The 25287-nt window shown below is 50.5% G+C and overlaps 2 protein-coding genes across 3 annotated transcripts in view; one reads left to right on the forward strand and one right to left on the reverse strand.

Annotated features, from left to right (window-relative positions):
- ADAP1 (ArfGAP with dual PH domains 1) overlaps positions 1 to 12621 on the forward strand; it is a gene marked incomplete at both ends in the record, with an annotated part of 37897 nt that extends 25276 nt beyond the window's left edge. The window contains 7 exons of the mRNA XM_079543029.1: positions 5876 to 5988; positions 7008 to 7154; positions 10743 to 10826; positions 11175 to 11237; positions 11633 to 11704; positions 11891 to 12119; positions 12593 to 12621. Of these exons, the coding sequence (XP_079399155.1) occupies positions 5876 to 5988; positions 7008 to 7154; positions 10743 to 10826; positions 11175 to 11237; positions 11633 to 11704; positions 11891 to 12119; positions 12593 to 12621 (737 nt within the window). The remainder of the gene's footprint in view (positions 1 to 5875; positions 5989 to 7007; positions 7155 to 10742; positions 10827 to 11174; positions 11238 to 11632; positions 11705 to 11890; positions 12120 to 12592) is intronic.
- A 3667-nt stretch (positions 12622 to 16288) lies between these two features.
- On the reverse strand, positions 16289 to 25002 carry GET4 (guided entry of tail-anchored proteins factor 4; the record flags this gene model as incomplete). Of its 2 annotated transcripts, none has more annotated exons than XM_079543127.1 (9): positions 16289 to 16377; positions 16776 to 16848; positions 17228 to 17303; positions 17387 to 17527; positions 18541 to 18634; positions 19982 to 20131; positions 20952 to 21033; positions 21415 to 21493; positions 24848 to 25002. In XM_079543127.1, the coding sequence occupies 9 exons, from the start codon at positions 25000 to 25002 to the stop codon at positions 16289 to 16291; spliced, it is 939 nt and encodes a 312-aa protein (XP_079399253.1). The 2 variants fall into 2 exon arrangements, with proteins under 2 accessions (XP_079399253.1, XP_079399252.1); XM_079543126.1 differs by having other exon boundaries at positions 18541 to 18679.
- Positions 25003 to 25287: the final 285 nt, after the last annotated feature.

Here is a 25287-nt window from a genome sequence, read left to right on the forward strand (position 1 = left end):
TAGCTGACAGCTCGGTGAAAGAAGGGGGTCTGGATTACACTGGGAAACATCGGAATTGACAGGAGTGTTTTCTGACTGTTAGGCTTAGTGGTGTCATGAATGATTTTAATCAGATTTAAATGGTGGCAAACATCACAAGCTTAATGGATTTCAGCTTTATTATTGGGGCTTTGCTTAGAAGCAATTTGAATTTTCAGCTGTGTGCCAGCAATGCAAGTGTGTTCACAGTGACATTAAAAGGGACTGGAAACCCAGGGCTGACCTTGCATGTAAATACAGCACACCCATGGATGGGGACAGACTTTGTCTTTTTTCCATCAATCTCAGGACCGGATGCACTGTTCAGCTCAGCCCCACGGGTTTTTTCTGCAGAGCCAATGTGTTTGGCTCTATTTCACACAGCGTACGGGTTGTCCCAGGGATGATGTACAATGTTCTCTATCCCTTATTTTAGGGGGAGTGGGATTCTCTCCCCGACCATCCCATTGTAAGCTGGCTGTGCTGCCCAGAGCCAGGCAGGCTTTGTGAGGTTTGATCAGAGGCAGAGCAGTTGCTGAGGGCTGTGCTACCCTATTTCTGCACTGCTTTGGTAGTGGATCCCCACCTGTTTCTCTGCTCGTCATTTTTACGTTGTGGGAGAAGTCACCTTGCAAGAGCTCAGCATTGAAGAGGGTTTTGTAAGGACGTGTTTGTTGGGAGGATTGGTAATGGGGGACAACCGTGTGTGTTGGGCACTTGTGGTTTGACTCCTGAAGCTGTCAGGGGTGGGAATCATCACTGAGGTCGTCTCAGCTGTTTGGTGCTGCCAGTCCTCAGGAGCACGAAGGGGAGACGTTGGCATTTTTGAGGTTCCCCAAGCAGCAGCACGTGGCATCGCTCCCTTTGTCGCCGTTCTTGCTCACTGTGTGCCACCCAAAACCACCGACCTGTGGTTTCAGGTAGTTGGACGTTAATAGTGATGTGTTCCCCTGGAAGGCCAACCAGAGGTCTGTGTTATCTCAATCATCTCCTAAATCCCGGCTTTGTGTGTGATGTAGCCATTCAAGAGCTAATTGCCTTTGATTAAGTCAATCACTTGCAGAGTGAGTGGGTTAATTGGGTATTGTGGAAGCAATCAATCTAATCAGCTGCTTGCATCCATAGCTGAGGCACTACAATGCAGCAGGGCAGTAATTGTTTTATGAGCTCCTGGATGGCAGCAGAGGCAGACTGGATGGCAACGAGAATCCTTTCTCTGCAAAATGGCCTTTTAGGAAAGGTAATTTGCATGTTAAGTGCTCATTAGGAGAGCGCTGATTGATTAAGAGCTGGGAAACTCTCCCCTCTAAAATGTGTGTGCCGGGTCGAGGTCAACTCGTGGTGGATCCTGGGATGTGTGATGGGGTGGGGGTGTCTTCTCTCGGGGTGGGTTGAAGAGGTTCTGGAAGGTGGGATTGCTGCCAGTGCTGCAAAATGGAGAAGTCCCACTTGGCAGGACGCGAGATGTGCCAGGCACCCATCCCAGCATAGGGCACACCAAGAGCTTACCTCCCCAGTGCCCTCCCTGGGGCAAGGAAGCTATCTGCATTCCAGGGTGACTCAACAGGTGCCCATTTGCCCCTTGCTGAGGCTTTTGCTTCCAGAGCAGGAAGAAGTGCTATTGCTTAAAGCAATCAAACCAAACAATTTACGCTGTTGCAGCCAAACAAGAGGTTTACAGTTCTTTCTGTAATGTTATTTGAAATCTGTTCCGCTGGGAAAGCATGGGTCACGTCACCTTCTCTCTATCCAGCTCTTTGATTATGGACAAAACGGTTTATTTCTGAAGAAATATCCTTCAGACTCATTGTGCTAAAAGGAAACTGTGACATCAGTGTCAGGGATTCTCCACTCAGCTGCTCCAAATAATTACGCTGTTCCTTAACCTCGCAGAACGAGCTGGCACATCATCTCCAGTGAGTTCCTATCTCCTGTTCTGGCTTAATTAACATCTTATGCTGTTAATATAGCAGATGGCTCTGCTTCTGACGTGCAGAAGTGCTGATGTTCACCCTGTAATTTTAGCAGCAAAGCGATGTGATGTAGTTGTGTTTAAATCTTCATCTACAAAGCTCAGAATTGGGGTCAGAGCACTTTGTCTGACTGCTGGGAGGAAAGAACCTATTTTTGGAGGTGGAGGTGCCCTGCTTGAGCTCGAGGAAAATGCAGTTGCTCTTGGATTACAAGTATGAGTAAATGTTTTCCTCTCTTTCAGCCTTCTATGCTCTGTCTGGCAGTGAGAGCAGGAGAGAAAGCACAGTAATGCATTTGTTCCTTGGTGCAGTGCTGCCTTACTACTGTGTCTGGTTTTGGGTACATGAATGTTTCTCCTCAAAGCCTTGCACCAGGCCTGCTTGTACCACTGTGACAATCATGGAAACCAGCAGTTCTGCTGCCTCCATTCCCAGCTGAAGTAGCAGATTAAGCACCAAAGAAACCAGAGAGCAGATAGGGTTTAATTCCAAGTTCAGAATGCTTGATGTGGGATGAGAGAAAGCAAAGTCCAAGCATGTGTTCTTTTCTCCAGCTGGTGGGTCTGCTCACCCTCTCTGAGTGGTTTCTTGTTCTCTGAGAACAAAGGCTGAAACTGAAAGTAATTTTGGGTACTTCCTATAACCCGCATGCACAGAGGGACCAAAAACCCCATCAGTAACAACTGGCCATAACTGACGTGGGGAAGTGGTGATATTCCTCTTCTTAAAAATAGGGAACTTGAACAAATTGCTGGAGGAAGTCGGGTGGGAAGATGCTATCTATGCAAGACTGTCTTGGTAGCAAATCCTCTCGCTTGCTTCCTCTGTGGCACTGTGATAAAGCTGGGTTAGGCTGAAGCACCTGAAGGGTCTGGCTGTGTTCAGGGGCTGCAGACGTGCACACAGCACAGCTGGCACAAGGCCGTCTTGTTTCTGGGCAACCAGCGTGGTAATTCCATTTTCCTTCCCCCAAGGAGCTTAAGCTGTGGTGATGAAAGGGATGTAGAAGTGGTGGTTCCTCTTTTTACCTTGGAAATGGCACAGTGGGTCAAAAATGCCCATTCCAGAGGTGTGAATTCTGGTTATGTGCATGCCATTTGTTGGCCAACTTGGTCACAGTTGCTTGGTGGCCTTTTTACAAGCCAGGTTTGTGCCAGAACTGCCCAATGCCGAGCGGCCCAAGCACAGGGATGTTATTCCTAAAGAGTGCTGGTTTTCACCAAGTGTCCCTTTGGCAGTCATGGCTGTGTGCTGGCGGCCGAGCGCAATGGCAGCGGGCGGCTGCAGCCTTTGTTCTGCACCTGCAGGTGATGGAGTGCTGTGTGCCCTGAAGCTGTGCTGCTGGCTGTTTTGCTTCACCATCACGAGTGCAGCCCTGCTGAAGGTCTGGGTTTGGCCCAGTAGCTCTGAACTGGAAGCTGTTGCTAAGGCAGGGCGGCCCATGGAGGCGAGGAGGGGCTCCCATACGTTCAGTAGGAGCTCGGCATCTGCAGCATCCTGCAGTTCTGCTCCTCAACACCTTCTCTAGCTGTTTGCACTGTCTTTTAGATCAGGATGTTGAGGACACGTCTTGCTGACATACTGATAGCCTGGGGAAGCTGGATGAGTTCATGTTCGGTTCACATCCAGTTCGCTGTGTTTTGCATTTATCAGCAGTGACAGGGGAGCAGGCAGCAAGTTTGGGCAGAGCGCAGGAGCGGCTCCCGAGGACACAGCCCTGGAGGAAGGAAGGAAGAAAGAAAAGAAGCAAGCAAAGGATTTAAGGAAATCTGTGCCAAAGTACAGCAAAATTAGCAGCTGGCTTTGTGAGAGTAGCCAGGAGCTCTGTTGCAGAGGCAATGGTTGTGGAAAGTGCCAGCATTCTTATTTTCTTTTTTAATTTCTCCGAAGGAGAACAGAGTGAATTCAGATGCTGTGTTTTGGCTCAAAGGGCTGGAAAAAAAAGGAGATCATAATGATGAAAGTGTCTGTACATAAGAGGGTATGGGAGCCTTGGTTTCCAGCCTGGCTTTGATGCTGGCTCACAGTATTGCCCTGGGCAGCTCTCCAACCCCCTCTGTGCTTTCACCTTCTCATATAAAACTACTGGGGTGCCAGTCTGACAGGGGTTTGCTTTCAGTGGACTTCATACATTTGCAGCTCCTTGGGGAAAAGCAATGAGTTTTATTCATTACCCCTTTAGTGCTAAGAGAAAACACAATGAATTTGTTGCAGAGAAGAGAAACAGGGCATCCTTACACCCTGTACCTCTTGGATACTTGTAGCAAAGTGCTCTGGATGAATGAATGAAGGCAATCCGCAGCCATGGCTTGTGCAGGGAGCTGCTGTCAGGCTGTGAAGCTGAGAGCTGAGCTAACTCAGGTGGGTGTATTTCAACTAAGAGCTTCCTACCTTCAGGGCCCCGGCAGCATTTCTCCCTCATATTAAGCAAATCTTGCATTTTGTGACCATATCAGCTGGGCAGGACCTGCAGCCTGTCTGCCTGCTGTCAGCCCCACGTTGTGCAGCCCTTATCCCTGTTCAGCTCTGTCGTCTTCAGCCACTATTGAGCACGCAGTGGTTCTGCTGGTACAACCTGTCAGATGCTGTTGTTCCCCACACTGGGGGAATTAATTTGTGCCACAGTGGTGATAAGAGGGGGCCAGCCAGCGCTGCTGTCCTGGACTGGTTTTGCTGCTTCCCCTTGTCAGACTGAGGATGATTCTGCTCACTCTGTGTTTCTTTCTCTCACGCTATGAGTGCCTTCCCAGAGGTTGGTTGTATTTTGATATTGGGAAATGTCCACAGTTGGGGTAGGGTGGAATGGATTGGCTGAGCTCACCGTGCTACTTGTGTCTCTGGAGGGGTCTCTCCCAAGCCTGGAGGATGGTTGAGTGGGCAGGGTAAGGGCTCTGCCCATGTAATGCCTCAGACATCTCTGGTTTTGGTGCTCGGGTTGCTGGTCTGGTGTCTGTGCAGTGCTGCCAGTGGGTGTCAATGCCCCGAGCACCCAAAGTGTGTTCTGCACTGCAGGGCTCTGAGAGGAAGGGCTGGGCAGGCAGCAGTGTGGCTTCGTGCTTTAAAAGAAAGCCCTGCTGCAACGCGTGACCAATATTAAATAAAGAACCAAGGGAAGGACTGCTGACAGCTTTAAATATTTCCACTGCTTACATCTGCACCAAGCAATGAGCCCCTTGGCTGCGCTGCGTGCCAGCAGCCTGCGGTGCAGCCCGTGGTGGTGAGGCCCTGCAGTTGGCATCCAGCATTCGCAGCAGCGCGGGGTTTGCATGGCGCTTATTGCTGCCAGATGTTGACAGCTTTCCCTCACGTTCAGCTTTCTCTGAGGATCTGGAGAAAGCATTCAGTGTAGGATTTCATACGTCCAGGCAAAAGAAAGTGGCATTTTGACTGTCAGCAGAGGCACGATAGCCAGACAGGTGCTTTGTCTTCAGTTAGCATCGTTAGCTGTTTGTGCCACTCTTACCTTGGTCTGCCCTGGTTGCTGAATGCACTTGTGTGTGTGGTTTATGTGTGTTTGTGCGTTTCTTATGGCATGGAAACATATGGTTTGTACTGTAGAGTGAGCGCTGAGGGCTGGCTGGGGGATTTCTGTGCATCTTTTAATCTGTTTTTAAAAATGAAGCCTGCGTTCCTGTCATATGCACCGCTGTCTGAAGAGCTGGTTGGATGAGGGCTTTCTGCACATCCTCACATCCACTGGTAAGTCATTATAAACGTACAGCTTGAAAATCCTACCTCCTGAGAGCCTGAGCCAAAAATCCAAAAGGGTTGAAACCACAGGAAGGAGAACACCTTTTCCATGGGACCTGTGTGTAATTCTGCCTCAGACAAACGGGAGGTGGCTCTCCTTCTCCTCACCCTGCCCCTTTGCTCAATGTGCGCAGGGTACCGAGAAGGGTTTCTGTGGAAGAGAGGACGGGACAACGGGCAGTTCCTGAGCAGAAAGTTTGTGCTGTCAGAGAGGGAAGGAGCGCTGAAATACTTCAACAAGAACGACGTGAGTTCCTGGGGCTGCTGTGGGGGTGGGAAGTCGTGCTATGAGAGCGTTGGTGCACAAGGAGTTTCCGCAGGCGTTGTGTCCTTGATGTCCCAGCTGGCTGCTGTGCTGTGCAGGACCTGCTCTCAGTCCCCAGTCACTGCAGTGGGGAGATGCTGACCAGCTGTCCCCACTACCCGCTGTGTTGCTCTTGGCTTTCCTTTCACCACCATGAATTTTTCACAGCTCTGGCCCTGTGTGATCCAACTGATGTGGGTCTTGTACCCATGGGTACCTTGTGGGGGAGGGAGCGCTGCCTGTGACAGCACCTCACAGCCCTCAGGATTTCCTCTTTCGGTGCCACGCAGTGAAGCATTCATCCTTTTCACCAGAATGGATTTCATGTACTGGAAGGGAAATACAGAGCTGTTACCATGAACGTTGCCCTTGTGATTAATGGATAGACATTCCGCTTTTGTGCACACGCAATGGGGGGAGCTGAGGTGTTTTCTATGATCTTTTGCTCTTCCCTGGTACCTCCAATGATCACCTTCAGAGAGGACGATGCCTCCATCGCAGCCTCAGGAGCTTTCAGCTCCAGTAGAACACTGAGAGCAGTTCAGGCCTCTGCCACAGCTGCAGCAGTGCCTGTGCTGGATTCAGTTGCTATGAGCTCCGGTAGCTTGAGGCTACCTGCTCTGCTGCCACGTTACCTGTGAGTCATGAAGTTGCTCATAGCACAGCATCCTTGCTGTCTTCGAGACCTGACCTGCCTATCTTGCTTCTGGGCTGAAATCTGAAATCTCCTTGAACTTTGCTGAGTTTTGCAGAGCAGCAGAGCGTTTTGCCGTGTTGGCAGAAAGCATTCATTTGTGCCCAAGCAAAGCCCCAGCTGTGTTATCACCAGGCAGGTCTGTGGGCTGAGCATCATGTTTCAGGTAATGCCCTCCATCGTGAGGAATTTTTTTCTGACACAGTAAACCGCTTTCTGGTTTAAAAGCCAATTCTCAGGTGTTTGCTCACTCAGCTGTGTTTTCCAGGCAAAAGAACCCAAAGCAATTATGAAGATTGAACACTTAAATGCAACTTTCCAGCCTGCAAAAATCGGGAACCCACACGGACTGCAGATCACGTACTTGAAGGACAATAGCACAAGGAACATCTTTGTCTATCACGAAGATGGCAAGGTGAGAGCAGGGGGGTGGCAGGGCCTTGCGTGTGCTCCTGGAGGATGGTGCTGCATGCAGCCAGACTGGGGCACACCTGTCAGTAACCCAGCTGTGACTTGGGGGGGGGGGGGTGGGACTTTGCAATGTGGAAATCAGTGGGATGCTCAGCAGTGTGAGGCAGTTGTTTGGCCAGGGAGGACATGGCACACGACGGCCTTTGCAGTGAGAGGAGAGTCCCAGTGCTCACAGAGTGTGTTCAAGGGGTCAGCCCAAGTGGAACCACTGTGCTTGCATGCTGTGCTGCAGAATGTGTCGTGGTTCCATGGCCACGAGTTAATCAGAAGCCAAAGGAAGGAGCTCTTTCCTGTAGAAACTGCATCTCACCAGCTTCTGTCTGGTGAGGAGGTGCCTCTGTCTGCGGTTTGTGACAGTCTGCTCGGCAAAGGCAGAATGTTGCTGTGTTAAAAAAGCTGATTTTTCTACCAGATGCCCACTTGAATGGAGTGGTTTGTGACATGCAGGCAGTTGCTGTGAGCAGGGCTGATCTCACGGGTTGAGCCTGGTGGCTGCTGCTGCCTGCTCAGTGCTTGGGCAGGCGGCTCTGATGCCGTCTGATAACAGCTCAGCTGAATTTCTCTCAAATTCCTTGAAATTGCTCTGCTCCTTTGGCTGAACGAGGACGTAAGCTCATCACAGGCGATAACCTTCACTGCAGTAAGGCAGCTAAGGAAATTAAAGCCAAAAGGACAACCTGGATCACTGCTGCTCCCCAGAGCATTGCAGGATGGGGCAGCTGTGTGCAGCTGAAAGCTTCTTAGCACGTGCTCATCACCAGATGGACCGAGGCCATCGGGGTGAGCTCGGGCTGAAGATGCACCCCATCCCTGATTCTCTGTGCACTGAAGTGCCAGTCTCCATCACAGCTATGGGAGGCAACCATGCGTAATGAGGGTTGTAGTTTGAAAATACGTATGGAAGGAACCCAAGATGCAGATCTCAAGTAACCAGGTCATACTACCTGAAGCATTCCTCTGTGCTTCCTTTTGTGTGGTGGGCACAAAGGCCCTCAGGCATTACTTCATTGTGACCTAAGGGGCTTCTGGATCATCAGCTGTGCTGAGCTCCTTTGAAATGCAGAGCAACATGCTTGATGTGAGCGGGAGGAGCTGAGGAGCTTTCTCTTTCACTATGGGAGTCTGAGCACTCACACAGCTGGTTGGAGCAATGCAGCTGCATGCATCTCATTCTGTGTCCACTTAACAAAAAAAAACTGTCCTAGGTTTCTACCTGGCATCGTGCTCCAGTGCCAACAAGGGCTGGTCAAGCTCTGCCTGTTTTGCTGGGAGCAAAGTTAGTTTGTTAAAGGGCACCCAGCCTTTGGATGGCTTTAGGTGGGGAGCAGAGGAGAGTGATGTTGGAGTTCCATTTCTCAGGCACGGTGCAGTGGGATCTGCTCTGCTGGCTGAAGGCAGCAATGCTGGCAGGGCTCCAGGCACACGTGGGGTGCTGAAGCTGATTTCTCACTGCACTGATCTCCTGCCGAGGACTGAAGCTCCCTCTGCAGGACTTCTCCTGTAGCCATCACAAGAGCAGCTGCTGCTGCCATCCTCAAGCTTACCATCATCCTTAGCATCCTCGGAGGCGGGCTGCATCTCCAGGAAAGGCCTCTACACGGTGCAAACCAATATCTTTGAATCTTTTCTGGACAAATGAGCTGAGCACTCTTCTTTGACATTCCTGAGCTACAGCAGAGCTTTCAGAACAGGCAAAGGTGGCAAGGGGGGCATTGTCAGCAGCAGGAGGAGCTGATGAGCTGGAAGAGCAGTGAAAAGGTGCAGTTTCATGCAGAGTTGTTTGCCTGGTGCTGCCATGGCTGTGCAAGTGGCTCAGGTCTGGAGCAGAGGCTGTGCATCTTGGCTTTGCAGACACAGGTGTGTGCTTATGTAAAGAGCTGTGATGTGGCAGTGGATTGTTCTGGCTCTGGGAAAAAACCTGATAGTCTGAAGTCGATGAGAGATTCGTCCTCTGCTTTCTGCATGGCAGGACCTACTGGTCGGGGAGGTGACCCCCATCATGACGTCAGGGTTGCCTTCCGGTTGGTGATTCTGTGAATCATCACCACTTCAATGTTACAGCTTCTTTTTCATTGCCTCTAGTCTCTAATGGTCATCATTAACTTCAGGAGCCAGTTCCTCTTGCAGATCCTCTTTGTGCTGCTATCCGGGGTCTGCTTAGCTGCTTAGGATGGAAAAGCAAGTGATAAGTAAAAGCTCAGACAAGTAGGTCAGAGTTTTCCAGAGCACTGTCTGTGTGTGTCCTGGTACGTTTTCTCCCCTCTCAGCATGAAGTGGGTTAACCAAGCAGCCAGAACACCAGAGCTGTTAAGGATGGCTTTTGATACCATAGACCATTTTTGAGTGCCTCAAGTTGGACTTCTTATAACTGAGGTCTCCAAAGTAACATGTAAAGTAACCTGGTTTTTGTGTGGTTTTTCTGTTCAGCTCAGTTTGCTTTTGAAAATCTGTATGTAAATGTTAGTGGGGGCTGAGGTTGCTCTCACAGTGCTTCCTGCGCTGCAGCAGCTTCACCTCAGAGGGTTGAAGTGGGATGATGGGGTCTGTGCTGAGCTTCAGTCTGGCTCAGTAACACTTCACACGCACCCATAACAGCCCTCTCTCTCCTGCAGCTCAGTGTGCACGTGTGCAGCTGTCACACCTCTTGCAAATGCATCTCATTTTCCAGTGAGACCTCCAGAAAGGTGCCAGTGCAGCACAGGCTCTGTGATCTCACCAGAAGCGAATCAGCAGATGAGTTCAAAACTGACCAAGTTAACCAAACTGTTTTGGAGAGGAAAATAAAAGGGAAGAGATGTATTCTAAGGAAGGAAAGAAGAGCCACAGCATCTGGGCATTGAGCTGGGACTTGGGTATGGGACTCATGGATGGACTGCAGTGCAGGGATGAAGAGATGCCTGGCCACTCTTGCAGCAGAATCTGGAAGTCGTGTGGCCTCAGAATGTGGGAGATGTCCCTTGTGTTCCCTGCATTCAGAGGGGTGAGGCTGGAAATGGGGAGCAGGCAGCGGAGCTGTTAGCCTGGATTTGCATCTGTGTGCAGGCGGGGTGCAGTGAGGGGGAAATAAATCCATGTTTGCAGGACTGGGCTCACCTCTGGTCTTGCCATCTCCACGCTGGGTCTCACCAGCTCTTTGCCAAGCACCCTGCCCATGGTGCTGTGCATCCTGCTGCTCCCCAGCACTTCAGGCTCTGCTAATCCTGAGCGATGGCTCCTGGATCACCTGAAGTCTCTTTTCAAAGCCACCAGCTGGATTTCCCTCTGCTGACCTTCCTCCTCCCACACCCGACTTAAACACGAGCAGATGGGGAGCGGGGATGAGAAGTGCTGCTACCAGATCTTCTTCATGTTAAAGGGCTGAGTGCCCTTTACCAAACTATCTTTGATTTTCTCTTCTTGTTTTTTGAGGGTTAGCACTAAACTGCACTCATGTCACTGGGACAAAGGGATGGGAGAGCTGCAGAGCAGCAGGATGGTGTTGCTTTGTTACGTGCAGGCTGTGGTGCTCACTGTTTTTTGTTCCTCTTATTAGGAAATAGTGGATTGGTTCAATGCCATTCGTGCTGCACGTTTTCACTACTTACAAGTGGCATTTCCTGGAGCCAGCGATGCTGATGTAAGTTTTCCAGATTGTTTTTTTCCTTCTTTTTAGGGTTATCAAGCAGGAAAGCTCTGGGGAGTGCTCAGTCCTTCAGTGTGTGCTGTGTGATAACTGCCAAAATTATTGCGATGGGAGGGCCTTCAGACCACTTTCAGCTTAAGAGATACATGGGCCAAATGTTAAAAAATCAAAGGGAACGTCTCATCAGCCCGCTGTGGGACGTGTGGTTGGCTCACCTGCATGGAATTGCCAACCACTTGGTTGGGATCTGGTGGCAAAGGGGTCAGTGGGCTCGGGCAGGTTCTCCCCAGCCACCTCCAGCTGATGCTGTGCTCTCATTTCTCTCCTGTTTGGTTGCTCCAGCTGGTGCCAAAGCTCTCTAGAAACTACCTGAAGGAGGGGTACATGGAGAAAACAGGGCCCAAGGTAGGCTATAAATGTTTCTGCAACACCCCCAAAACCGGGGCTTGCTCTGTATGGGATGGTGAAGGGTCTGCTGGTGGGACAATCTTGTCCTCTCTGCAGGGGTGAAGCCTTAACACTGTAAGCACATTAATACACGTTTTCCACCTGAAGTTTGGGTTTGGAACCAAAAGATAAAAAAAATAATCCAGAAACATCTCACAGATGAACCCAGCCCATTTCCATGCTCTCTGGCCATTGCTACAGGCCCACCTGTCCCCAGCTGCCTTTCCCAGCCACCCAGCAGAGTCCTCCAAGCCACCTGAAACTGCCTCTGTGCCCTGATGCTGCCAGGTTGCATTTGATGAGCAAAGCACTTCATACTTTGGGGTGTAATTCAGCACTTTCTGACTCTGCAGCAAACAGAAGGATTCAAGAAGCGATGGTTCACCATGGATGACCGAAGGCTCATGTATTTCAAGGATCCCCTGGTAAGAGAAGGGGGCCTAAGCTGAGTACTGGGCATGGTCTGCACTAAAGCCCAGGCTGATGCTCAGCAGGACACATTGGAATTCTGTGTTGCTGGGTCTGGGCTGCTGCTGATGGAGGGCTTTGCGGGGCTGTGGTGCTTTTGGTCTCAGCTTCTGCATTCTGTGCTCCTGGCTACTGTCTTCTAGGATGCCTTTGCAAGAGGGGAAGTGTTCATTGGGAGCAAGGAAAACAGCTACAAAGTCCTGGAAGGGCTCCCGCCATCCACACAAGGAAATCACTGGCAGCATGGCATCACCATCGTCACCCCGGACAGGAAATTCCTCTTTGCCTGCGAGACGGAGGATGACCAGCTGGAGTGGATTACCACCTTCCAGAAAGTTATCAGCAGGCCAATGCTGCCTCAGGAATACGCAGGTGTGTGCTCACGAGGCCTGGAGAACAGTGTTGGACAGTTGATTTCCCATTGGTTGGAGTAGGGGATGGATGCCTGTCCTTGGAGGTGTTCAAGGCCAGGTTGGATGGGGCCCTGGGCAGCCTGGTCTGGTATTAAATGTGGAGGTTGGTGGCTCTGCCTGTGGCAGAGGGTTGGAGATTCATGATGCTTGAGGTCCCTTCCAACCCGGGCCATTCTGTGATTCTGTGGGTGATGATGGGGTGACTGCAGCTGCTCTGTTGTGCATGGTGTGAGTGGGGCAGCCCTCCTCTGCAAGGCTTGTGCTTGGTGGAGGGGCAGCGGTGCTGTAGGAACATAAAAGGTTGGGTTGGAAGGGACCTCAGAGCCTGCTCAGTCAGCCAGCACTGAGGACAATCACACCTGTGGGGCCGGGCTGTCCTTGCTGGGGTTGTGCCCATGACTTTAACTTTTATTTTCTGTTCTTTTGTTTCAGTGGAAGCCCATTTCAAGCATAAACCTTAGATGGGACTGGCTGGGCAGACCTGAGGAATGAGCTTCTGTTTACAACACAACATGGTTTTATTTGAAATGTTAAAAAAGTAATTATTAATAATAATAACAGTAATAATAATAATAATACTTCCCTTTCCCCTCATCATTCACTTGATCATGTCGGAGGCCAAGAAGGGCAGCAGCGAAACATGGGAGAAGGCACTGATCCAACCCAGAACTCATTTCTGCTCCTCCTGCACCTCGTGTCCACGTGTCTCCTGCAGGTAGGGCGCTGTGCTGCTGGAAGGGTCCCCTGCCCTGTGGTGAAGAGTCTTGGGGACGGGATGCTCTTTGGACAATGTGGTCTGTGGTGCAAAACCCACACGGGTTCCTTGTGGAAAGCGATGGCTGTTCTGGAGGACGTGAGGCTGCATCCCAGCGCCCTGCCCGTGATGCTGCAGCAGCTGGCTGCTGGGGCTGGTGCTTTTCCTCCTCCGTGGCTCATTGCTGCCTCAGCTCACAGGGGATACAGATTGGGCCCGAAGCCTCCTGTGCTCTGGTGACAGAGATTCCCCCCACCTCATCCCACTGGGCTCAGCCCATGGCCCTGCTGCTCTGGGGGCGCTGCCTGCTGCCCCTGCTGCCTACCAGCTGTTTCCAGGGGAGAGTGAGCCCCTGAGATGCCATGCCGACACCTAAAAACAAGAGGAGAGAAACCATTGTCTTTAAATGTAGGAATGTGCAGCTGAACCAGGTGAGGGAAGTTTGGAGATGACCAAAATGTGTCCTTGCCTCTGTCCTCTGTACTCCCTAAAACTTAAGGGAGAAGAAGCACTGAGAGCAGCTGAAAACAGCTCCTGGTAGGAAGCCCATCACTGTGTTACTCCTCCCGGACAGTGGTTCCTGTGCAGGACCATTGCCAGCCCTCCATCCCACGGGTGCCCACACCGTGCTGCTTCTGCCTTCCCCAAGGGGAGCAGGGAGTGACACTCATCCTGGCTGAGGCTTCTGTCCTCGGGAGCGCTGCTCTCATGGTGTCACACAGGTGGATGGAGCCGGCTGTGAGGGCTGTGCTGGTGCCTGCAGGGCAGCGTGAGCGGGATGCAGCTGTTGGGCACTGCAGTCTCCTGCTGTGTTGGTGTTGCTGAATGACCGATCCTCATAGAGGTAAATTATAAATAGGTGACGTCAGTGTGGGTGAGCATCACAGCTCCCGGGTGGTGGCAGTGCTGTCTCTAGGCTGATTCCGAGCAGGGTGTAGAAATGCAGGTATCTGTGTCGTTGGCCTCGTTAGCTGCTTACCAAAGTGCACAGCCTGGCAGTGCCTGCTGCTGGGTACCACGGGTGGCTGCGGGGCCGGGGCTGAGCAGCAGGCTGGGCTGTGCCCACCTGTGTCCCTGCTGCCCTTGGCACAGTCCTCTGTGGTCCGGTTGGTGCACTTTGTTTTCCAATAATTCTCTTAATTATTATTTTTTTTTGGATGTTTTCATTTATTATTTTTTTTTTCCTGCAATGAATACAAAAGCTGCTTGAAGTGACATTTCAGCGCTGTGTTGAGCACTGTAACTGCTGGGGCCGGGGCTCAGGCCCTGCTGTCAGTGTTTGTAATCGAACCCCTCGTGGGCTGTGTCTGTCTGTAATGTCACTGGTAAGAACTGTGGTACTACATGTCATTCGCACCAATAAACGCTGATGTCGGACAGGTGCTGGTGTTGTCTGGGTCTGGGGGTGCAGGGAAGCAGAAAGGAGGGGGGTGGGAATACCTTCCTTCATGTACTGTGTGTGTGTGTGTGTGGATGTGTGCACATTCACAAGAGGTATTTCATTGCACTCACCCTACTGTTGTGTTACAGGATCACAGACACAGAGGTGAGTACAGAGAGGGATTTATAGGAATAACTGACAAACGTTGGAGGTAAACGTATTTCTTCAACGCACACACGGTGCTTCTTCGTCTGCAGCCAGCACTACTGGCTTTTTAATAACTAAATTAATTTTGGGATGCATTTTTTATAGTTAATTAATAAAGTTTATGTATTGCCTGTAATTTAAGCTAAGTCTGTGATGCAGAAATGCAGTTATACACGTGTGGAGCTTGCTCTCTGTATTTGTTTGCCTATGTATAATACAACTTACAAAATCATTTTTTTTTGCTGTCACTTAAATCAGCCCTGTCTCAAACAGTGGCTGAGGCTTCAGACAGAGGGAGACAGACTGTGTGTGTGTGCAAAATGAGGGCCTGTATAATAACTATTAGAGCTTACCAAGTATTAAATAGAAAAAGACCACAGTAATGTGAGTATATGTTCTACCTGTGATAAGGAATCCTCCCTGGACCGGGCCGTGGCCAAGGCTGCTCCATCCCACCATACAATAATGATGTGTGCAGCATTCAGCCGGCGCTGAGCAGGAACTGAGGCTGCAAACTGAAGCGATTTGCACCCATCACAGACTCTCAGAAAGCAGCTGTATCATAGATCCCGGTATAAAGTGTTTATTTGAGACATCACAATTAACACAAAATCTGCCTTTCATTGCCTTCTTTTCTTTCTCATACAGTCAGTAAAGTCTGATGAACCCCTCCCTCCCCCATGCATGATTGCTGTTTATTAATCTAAGCCTTCGTATTTTCATCGTGAAAAAATAAAGCGTTTCCCCCTCCCAGTTGTTTGCTGCACCACCGCCACGCAGCGCTCTGCATTAAAGAGGAGATGTAGAACTGCTCTGCCTACCACTGGGGTTGAAATTACTCCATTATTTATTGATTTATCCTTTTTACACGAAGTGTTAAATGAATCAATCACCCGAGAAAAATAAATATATCATAAAGAACCAAAAGTTCTGCAGTATCCCTTTTCTTTACATATAGCTGCATTTCAAATGCAGACATTGCTCGTGGCTGTTCACTGTTACAGATGGGTGTGAACTCAGAATGAGAAAGAATGTTCCAAAGGAGCAGAGCCTCCAGCCAGAGGAGGTATTTTACATGCCCAATTTTTAAGCCTAGGCAAGAGAGATCCGTGTGGAGCCAATTACCTGCGTTCCACTGATCAGCTTTCACTCGAGAGCAATTCAATCTTGTGCTTTTCAGAAGTATCAGCTAAACACACACGCGGGCTCAGGCAGAGCCAGCTCACCACAGACACAGGCAGTGCTGTTCTCACTGCAGCAGAGGGAGCTCCTGCTGTCAGTGCATCCTGGCTGTGCAGCTCCCTGTGCTCCGGGCTCCTCGCATGCATCGCAGGGCTTTAGGCACCAGCCTCAGCCCTCAGTTACACAGTGACTCACCCTGCTTTCAGGATGTTCCTCGCAGATGGCAGAGGTCAGGGAGGCCTTCTTGTAACAAACGTGGTAGTGGGTAGGTCGTGGAGCAGACCCCTATGTACTGAGTTGTTGTGCAAAAGGAATACTGCATCAGAAACCGTAGACGACTATATTTTAATCAAAGTCACCAGCCGCTGCATCGGAAACCTGCTAACAATCTCTGCCATTGGTTCTTTTGGCTACTTTTTGTTGGTTTCTTTCTTTTGTTTACATAAATAATATAGACCAAACATTATAAACATTTCAGCAACCATTTCTAAAAGACTGGAGGAGCCCTTTTAGGCGCCAAGAAACAACTGCAGGATTCAAATTCCAAAACTGTCTTTGGAGTCATCGAATCGTCAGTGTACACGGCAGCCTGTGGCAAAAATACTCAGTCCAGCTCAATAGGACTGCTGTCTTCCTGACCATCTTCTGTGTCATCATCTTCTCCAGTTCCCATCAGGCTGTTTAAAAGATTTCCTAGAACCAAGTACATGACAGTCAAACTTAGCTTACCTGTCCCATACACTCGCTAAAAACTTCTTATCTGCTCTCTCACCGTGCTTATGGATCCCAGTTGAAGGAGGGGAGATTTAGGTTGGATGTTAGGGGGAAGTTCTTTACAAGGAGAGTGGTTAGGCCCTGGAACGGGCTGCCCAGGGAGGTTGTGGATGCCCCGTCCTTGGACGTGTTCAAGGCCAGGTTGGACGGGGTCCTGGGCAACCTGATCTAAATGTGTATGTTTGGTGGCCCTGCTAGGCAGGGGGGTTGGAACTACATGATCCTTGAGGTCCCTTCCAACCTGGGTGATTCTGTGTGATTGTGTGTGTGCTGGAAGGGCTGGTTGCAGTAACCAGAACTGCTGGCATAAACCTTACCTAGTAATCCTCCATAGGACGATGTCTGCTTGGGCGGAACACCAAAGAAGAGCTGTCCTATTCTATCTAGGTACTGGAATGACACAAGATGGAGAACAACATCAGCTGCTTCGTTTACAGGTGGAAGTACCACAAGTGAGATCACTGATTCCTGTCCACAAGCTGTATTCAACCATTCGATTTCTCAGCATGCCATAGAGAACAAATGAAATGCCATGCCTGATAGCTTTATCAGCTTCCACTCCCACCAATGAAACACACTCCTCCCAATAAAAGCCACCCGCTGTCCACAGCATCTATCAGCACCTCACCTGGAAAAACACAAAGCCAGCACCCAGCGGCTGCTTCAGCCACATTACATGCAGTGTGACCCACGTGCTTTGCACTCAGTGATCAGCCATTATTTAACTAGCTCTGTGAGTTACATCCTGCTGCAGTTCCCAGTAACTCACCTCATTATACATGGGATCTCTTTTCAGGGACGGCTGGTACTGTTCACACAATACTGTAAATACTGTTAGTTTTCCCCTAGAAAGGAAACAACCAAAAATGTCATCTCAAAAGCAAATGAAAAGGAAACTAAGAGCAGAGCGAGAAAAATCACACCGTACCCATCAACAGCCAATAACAGAAACCAGATGAAGTTCAGCAGTGGCTGCACAAAGGGTGGACCCTTTTCTATTGAAGGATGTTTCTGTGTATACGTTGTAAAAACAACTGAGGCGCTGGTCTTATTTTTTAAGCAGAGAAATCTGCAAAAGGAAACAACAGGGGAAGGTAAAAAACAGAGAAGAGTACGAACTGCTAGGTAAGAGAATCTGGCGTGGCATCTGAGATAAATTCTGAGGCCATTAAAGGACATAAGAAGTGCCTCTGTCTAAATGCTGAGAGAAAGAATCCCTTATTTGTAACCGATACTCATAGAAACAAACACTCACAGCACTGTTCAAGAGTCCTACCTACAGCAGACCTAGAGAAGGGATTTTCTACCACTAACCACCACTACAATCTCTAGCAACCAGCTGAAGAAAGCAGGACACATCCGACACGACAGCTGGAGGCTGCCAAGAGACAGCCTCACTCTCGCCCACTCCCTCTCACAGCACCTCCTGTCCGTGCTGCAGTCCTGGCTGCACCTCCTGCTCAGCCTCCCCCTGAGCTGCTTTCCCTGCCTGCAGGAAGCCACCTGCTGATTAAACTCGGGAAAATTGGCTTTGTCAGCCTCAATTGTACGTGAGCCTTGCAAAGGCACACACAGCCTTGCACTCCCACGTCCTTCCAAATAAATGCTTACAGAAAATGAGAGCCACCAGCCGTTCTGAGAAACCACTGGTCTGTGCTGCTCAGACACAGGGGTGACCCAACGTTAATAATCTCTTAGGACAATGAGACCGAGAGCAAGTCTTGTGCCCATGTAGTCCCAGGCCTGGTGAGCACATCCAGTTAATTCCTAACCAACCAGGCACAAAGTAGGGTTAAGGAAAAGGAAGAGTTGTGCTCTGAGGGTCAAAAAGGTTACGTCAACTCTTCAAGCAATTAACACAACGTTAGGTTTTGACCTTAACACATTTTTTCCCCACTCTACATGAGCTTTGAGACAGGTTTCTTTTGCTACCACATGCAGTGAGCTTTGGAACCTCTGGTCACTTTCACAGCTTCTCTGACAGGACATTCAGTTAACCCACGGTTATCTCCATCAAATTAGACTGGCCTCACACACAGCATCACCTCAGCACAAGAGTTCATAAAACAACACAACACCTACTGTAGGACTGCCTGTGCTACAAACATGTCCACCTCACTGCGATAGCCTCTGGATGAGGAGTATTCCACAAGCATGTTTGCACAGCCTTCACCATCTGTGGAGTGCAAGAAGTGATACCGAGATTCACTATAGTTTTGCTCTACAAAAGGAAAAAGAAAATGGCATTTAAGAAATCAGTTCATCATAGCTGAGCATAAAAACACATTTGCTAGGCTGGTGCTCTACAGGCAGGAGGAGCTGCACACAGTAATGACAGGACAAGTAGCAAAAAGGAGGGGTGCTTTTTCCCCCTGTAAATTATAGGCAATTGATGAAGCCCATCAGTACCCTCAGCATCCTTCCTGGATGAAAGAAGGCATTCCCTATTTTTAGCATAGCCTGCTCCTGCTATCAAAATTACAACTGCCTTCATGTTCTGAACATAACAGCAATTATGCAGGAAAAAAAGGTGCAAGAAATGAAAGTGTTTTGTTAGAACCTGAAGCCAAGTATCATGCAAAAGCGTGGTAGTGACAAATACAACTGGAAACCTGCTCTTTTCTGGAATTTAAAAGCTTTGTTAGAAAAATCACAGCCATTTCTGATGACTCCCAACAGCTACTAAGAAAACACACACATCCTGATCTGCAAGAGAAGGACGAGCAGAAGGTTACAGGATGGGGATTCTGACTGTCAGAATGCAATGCTTTCTACACTAATCACACCACAGCTTCTCACTTTAACACTGAGGAAAATCTTCCCTTGCAGGTGGCAGCAGCCATCTAAAAACCACCACCAACCCCTGAGAACAGCCCTGGTCTGAGTGTGGCACACAGCCATGAGCTCCAATCCCAGCTCCTGGAAGACGTTAAGCAGACGAGCAATAGCCTTGCACAGCTTTTAATAGGTGAGAAACCAGAGGAGAGCATTATTTATTTGGCTGTTCTCATCCACCTCTCTGTTTTGAGCAAAAGACTTTAAAAACTGAGTATGAAACACAATTATTTTGAGCATTTTGGTCTATTTGAAATTCCACTCTGCAGGGGAAATGCCTGAAATAAGCCTCAACACCCCATGGGTACCCAGAGGTCGGATGCTGTGATGTGTATCAATCTTTCTTAGGTTTAACCAGGATGTGATGACAAGCCAACAGAACAGCCCTGCTGCCCAGCAAGCTTCCTCCTAACGACTCTTAGCCAAACTACCTCAGTGCCTAAAGGATCAGCCCTCCTTTTACCAAAGAGCTTTACAGCACCTGTGTTTTGGGGTTTGCACAAACACATTTATGAGCCTATTTTTTTTTTGTTGTTGTTAGTGGCAAAACCCTGAAATGCTGACAAACAGCAGGGAACACCAGGAATCATTTCCATCTCAGCTTCCCTAGGTTATTTCCAAAATACATCTCTTACATCTTTCAACATTTTCAAAACCAAACACAGGAGAGCCAGTTGATTTTTCTTACCTTTCCACAGGGTAATGGCTAGTAACTGATGTAATTTTGGATGGCCAAGTTTTCCTGATCCCCCACTAGACCACTTCAGTGCTCTGGATACAAAAGCCACTCTTTCAGGAGAATTTGGATCCATTAAACTAAACAATTTTGCCAGGTTTTCTACAAGAATAACATTCACAAATGCATAATGTTAACAGAAATAGGGAGACTTGCTGCTTCTCAAGACACAACTCCTAATAAGACAAGCTCTGTTCTCAGTCTTTATAAGAGATCTTAAAAATCTTAAATACAATGATTTGAATTGCAGAAATACACCACAAACATCACATCAATCCTGTCATGGTTTGGGACACGGAATCCCAGAGCTTCAAACAGCCCCACAGAGCTGGGAAGGCTTTTGGCCTCAGGAGTGCTTGCCATCAACAGGGCAGCAGACAGAAGCCTGCAGTTCCAAAAAGGACCACCAGAAGTCATCGGTGGGATACAGAAAGGCAGCGCTGACCGAAGGCAATAAGGAAGGGTCCATCCCAGCTCTCTGCACCTCCTGCCCCCACCCACACTGCAGTCTGCCGAGGCAATGGCTGACTCCCTGAACCGGGCACAAGGCAGACTCTTAAGGTCTTCCCGAATTGTCTGCTCACTAAATCTCAACTGGAGAAGAAAGTGAGAGGCTGACTGACAAGTACTGCGTGCACCACCACGCCGCTATGGCAGGCACGGCCATCCAGCAAAGCCTTGGAGCTGCAAGTCACTGTGCAGACAACATGCAGCGAGGAAAGGAGGATGCCACGTTAATTCAAAGTATGTCCCTTTGCTCACAGCACTGTCAGTTGTCAGCAACCCATTTTCTAACAAAGTTTTCCTCCCATCCTTTTCCACTTCCCGGCCCCATGGGATGACAGTGATTTCAGGTTCCAGGACTCAATGCTCACCGAGAAGTGAGAACACCTAAACAAACTGAGTGCAAAGGTGACCGTACCTAAAAGGTCATCTGATACTTTTGCATCTGACTTCTCCAAAGACTCCAGAACCAACATGGACAGATCAGCAGCACTGTTTTGCTAAAAGACAAACACATGCTGGTAGTGATGAACGTAACAGTGAATCAAAGGAAACATCATGAAAGAGTTCATTTCTCATGCAGAATTTTGTCAGAAGCACATTAATACCTTTGTCAGCAGTTACAGGTAAAGAACAACAGGAAATTTCAATTCCCTCTTACAAAAATTTACATTAATTTGATGGAAACAGCAAGAAGTTCCCAGGAAAGCAAAACAAATGCAGTTCACAGTTCCAGTTTGGAATCATCTTTCCTTGTGGAGAGAAACTCAACAAAGAGATAAAGCTAAAGATTATGAAGCAACCACCCCAACATTTGCCATTGGGAATTCACTACTCACCCCACAACAACCCCCCAGCACCACACAAAAACACCAGCATACCTGGTTGTGACTGAAGAACAGCAGAGCCCCTGAGTACATTAACTCTCTCGCTTCCGCATATTTTCCTTGTGACATATACCTGGGAACAACAGCAAAGCCTTGATAAAAGTTACTAGAAAGCAAGTTGCATATGCATCAATTAATGGAAAGGATTACATTGTTTGGTTCTGCACCAGTGAGGGCCACCAGCCACCCGCACTGAAGCCAAGCAGGCTGTCTCTGTGCTGGCAGGCAGCCCGCAGGCTGTGCCGTCACAGCGTTCTCTCACACACCTGCTGCAGCTCCTCCCTTCCTCACTTAGGAGTAAACCAAAAAATGAAGGGCACAACCGGTTCCAACAGTGACCCCAAGATCTCCTACCACAGCACGGTGATCACGGCCTCCTGCACGGCACCGCAACGGGCAACCGCAGCTCTTGGACCATCACATCTCCAGGTTAGAAAGGCAGCACTTCCACTGAGAGCAGCTAAGGATAGCAGGACTTTCTCTGAGTAAGTGCCCTCAGCAGCTCACAGCCACAGTAATGCCTCACGCGTCAGCTGAGCAGCTCGGCACCTGCAGCGTTTTGCTGCTGGCCTCACAGCCAGGTGTGCCTCAAGGCTTCTGGCTACAAAGCTCCTCGTGGATCCCCCTCCCACTGAGCCGTTTCCAAGAGCCTCCTACTCTGGAGTGGCTGCAGGTGATACTAATGAGAACTGCTCTACAACATAAAATACATCTTAAGAACCGTTTTTGGAAAGATATGAACAAAAATGATTAGAAATATTCACCCTGTGAATCTAAACGGCACTTAGAACCAAAGAGTAACAGAACTGAAATCCTGTGACAGATGATCCATACCATACAGACCTACAAGCACAAGGATAACAGAAGTCAGTGCCACTACAGAGGCAGTCATGTTGAACCTTTGATTCAAGTGCCAGAGCACACAGTGACGGCTCCACCCAGCCTGCACTGCCCACATAATGCTGCTTGGACAGCAGCAGCACATTCCTCCTGCCACATGGAGCACAGCGAGGGACAAGCACTGCAGGATGCAGGTTTGTGATAATCCTTCCTCCCCACCCTCCTCCAACCTCAAGCACCCCTTGGCTTCTGACTTCTGAAGCTCTGAGTCAGGATTTCAGGTTTGACTCGCACTGCATGACGGAATGGACTAGCATTTACAGGCTGGCTTTGATCAAAGTGAATCAACACTGCGTCCCAATTACATTCCGCAGCTGAGATCACCTCACTCTGTGCTGATGCCTCTCTGGAAGACTGTTTACATTCAACACACATTTAACAGAGCACAGACAAGACTGTCTGGGACTCCCTCCCACTCTCAGCGACTTTCCAAACAAATCTCTGCCTCATTCTATCTTTCTGCCTGGAAGGAAATCCCCTCCGTAGCTACACAAATATCACTTTTCCCTTTAATTAAGCACCTTCCTTCTGCATTTGAAAGGGAAAAGGCAGGAACTCTCACTCCAAATTAATACAGTGAGGCTTAAGCAAAGCATGTGAGCTAAGGCATATAAAACACGAGATGAGAAACAACTGCTGAACAAAGTCATTTTCCACCATTGCAGCCACCACCTCACGTAATCCTTCCCATAAAATAGGGCGCACTATGGCTTAGATTTACGTTTATCCTCAGATAATAATAATTTAAGTCTGAAACCTTTGATGTTGCCCTCGCTGATCCCAGCAGATCTGCTGTGTGATGGTGCTCAGTATATAGCAGGGAGGGCAGCAATGGGAAGAGTGCACTGAGGACATTATGGCCTGCAGTGCTGAAGGTGCAGCACCCCACACTCCGGCTGCTGTGTGCTGAGGGTACCCACGTGCTGATCCCATTCAGCTCTGGGGACATATGGCACAAGGGAGCCACGAGGCTGAGGGCAACATCCCAATTCTGGCACTACCACGAGTGAACAAAGCCAACCAGGGAAGCCCCTACAAGGGGTACCTGATTCACCACTCCTGAAGGTCTATCTTTTAAACTCAACGTGAAAAGAGGTGACAACAGCAAGTCGCCGTGGATGTGAGCAATGAAAAGAAATACTGCAAGTCAGGGGGCTAGAGCACCTCCCCTATGAGGACAGGCTGAGGGAGTTGGGCTTGTTCAGCCTGGAGAAGAGAAGGCTGCGGGGCGACCTCATTGCAGCCTATCAATACCTGAAGGGAACCTACACCCAGGAGGGGAGTAAACTCTTCATAAGGGCTGACAATAGCAGGACTAGGGGAAATGGATCCAAGTTGAAGGAGGGAAGATTTAGGTTGGATGTTAGGGGGAAGTTCTTTACGAGGAGAGTGGTTAGGCCCTGGAACGGGCTGCCCAGGGAGGTTGTGGATGCCCCGTCCTTGGACGTGTTCAAGGCCAGGTTGGACGGGGTCCTGGGCAACCTGATCTAAATGTGTATGTTTGGTGGCCCTGCTAGGCAGGGGGGTTGGAACTACATGATCCTTGAGGTCCCTTCCAACCCGGGTGATTCTGTGATTCTGTGATTCTGTGAAGAGGCCACAGTAATAACTGTAATGTCTCACTGAGCATCCAGGTCTCCTCTACTTAATTTCTGCCACATACACAAGGAAGAACATTTTTGCCCATAAGCTTGGTCAGCCTAAAGCTGCCAGGGAAGGGGAATGGCGAAGGCAGAGCCAGCAGAGGCTGCCCAGAGACAGCAACAGGCACAGGGATCAGCAGGATGGCACCTGAGGAGCACAGCAAAGGGGTGCAGGCAGCGAGCCAGCTTCCACAGGGGCATCAGCGGCCTCAGGGCCCATCAGGGCCTCAGCGCCTCCACAGTAACGCAGGGGCATGGGAAACAGGCACAGGGAAGCACAACTTGTAGCCCAATCTCGGGGCCGGAATATCCCGGACTGCAGCGAGACGCGCGGCGATGTCTCGGGAGCCTTGCAGGCTCTGCAGGAGAGAGGAGGGAGTTCCCTGTGTTAGGGAAGGCCTGGCCCACACGGAGCCGGGCAACGGCGACGGAAGGGTCGGGAACCTCCAAGCGAGAGCCGGGAGAGGCCGGCACGGGAGACGCGTCAGCAGCGCCGCGTCCCGCGGCCCTCACGGCGCTAACGGGGGTCCCGCCGCCGAACCAGCGACACGGGCACAGCCCGCCTCCTCAGCCCCGCGAGCGGCGGGACGCCGGAACGCCGCGGAGTCACCACGGACGGCGGCGGGGCTCGGAGGAACCGCGGCGGAACCCCGCGGCGCGCAGGCCGGGCCCAGGATCCGTGCCGCCCGCAGCCTGCCATGCGCACGCCCGCCCCGCCCCGCCCCCGCGCGGCCCAATGAGAGAGCGAGAGGCGGAGACGGACGGGAGCGGCGGCCAATAGGAATGGGACGTGGGCGCGGCGGGCGGCAGCGGGGAGCGATGCGTGGGAAGGCTCTGGAAGGCCGCGCGGGGGAGGGGCGGGCGGGCGGCGGGCCGAGCCGTACCTGAAGAAGAGCGTCCGGTACATCTGGTGCGCCTCGTAGTAGTCGCCCTTCTCGACGCTGGCGCGCAGCTTGCCCTCCACGCGCTGCACGCCGCCGCGGTTCCTGCCGCCGCCCTTGGCCGCTTCCTGCTCCGCCGCCATAATCGCCGCCGCCATCGACGCGGAGGAACGCGGAGGGGGGGGAGGGAAGGAAGGAGGACGGGCGGGAGGCGGGCGCAGACGCGCGCAGCCCCGGAGCGACGTCGCGCCTCACCGCCCGGCTTCCGCCCGGCGCGACGGCGGCCCGCGAGGCTCAGGAGAGCGGCTGCGCGGAGTCACGTGGGGGCGGGGCCCGGGGCGGAGCAATGGCAGCGGGCGGCGCTCCGCCCACAGCCCGCAGAGCTGCGGCCGGAGGCTCGGGGCCTCAGTGCTGCAGCACGGCTGCTTCAAGTCGGGCTTTGA

Source organism: Tetrao urogallus (assembly GCF_951394365.1).
Source record: "Tetrao urogallus genome assembly, chromosome: 15".
Taxonomy (NCBI): domain Eukaryota; kingdom Metazoa; phylum Chordata; class Aves; order Galliformes; family Phasianidae; genus Tetrao; species Tetrao urogallus.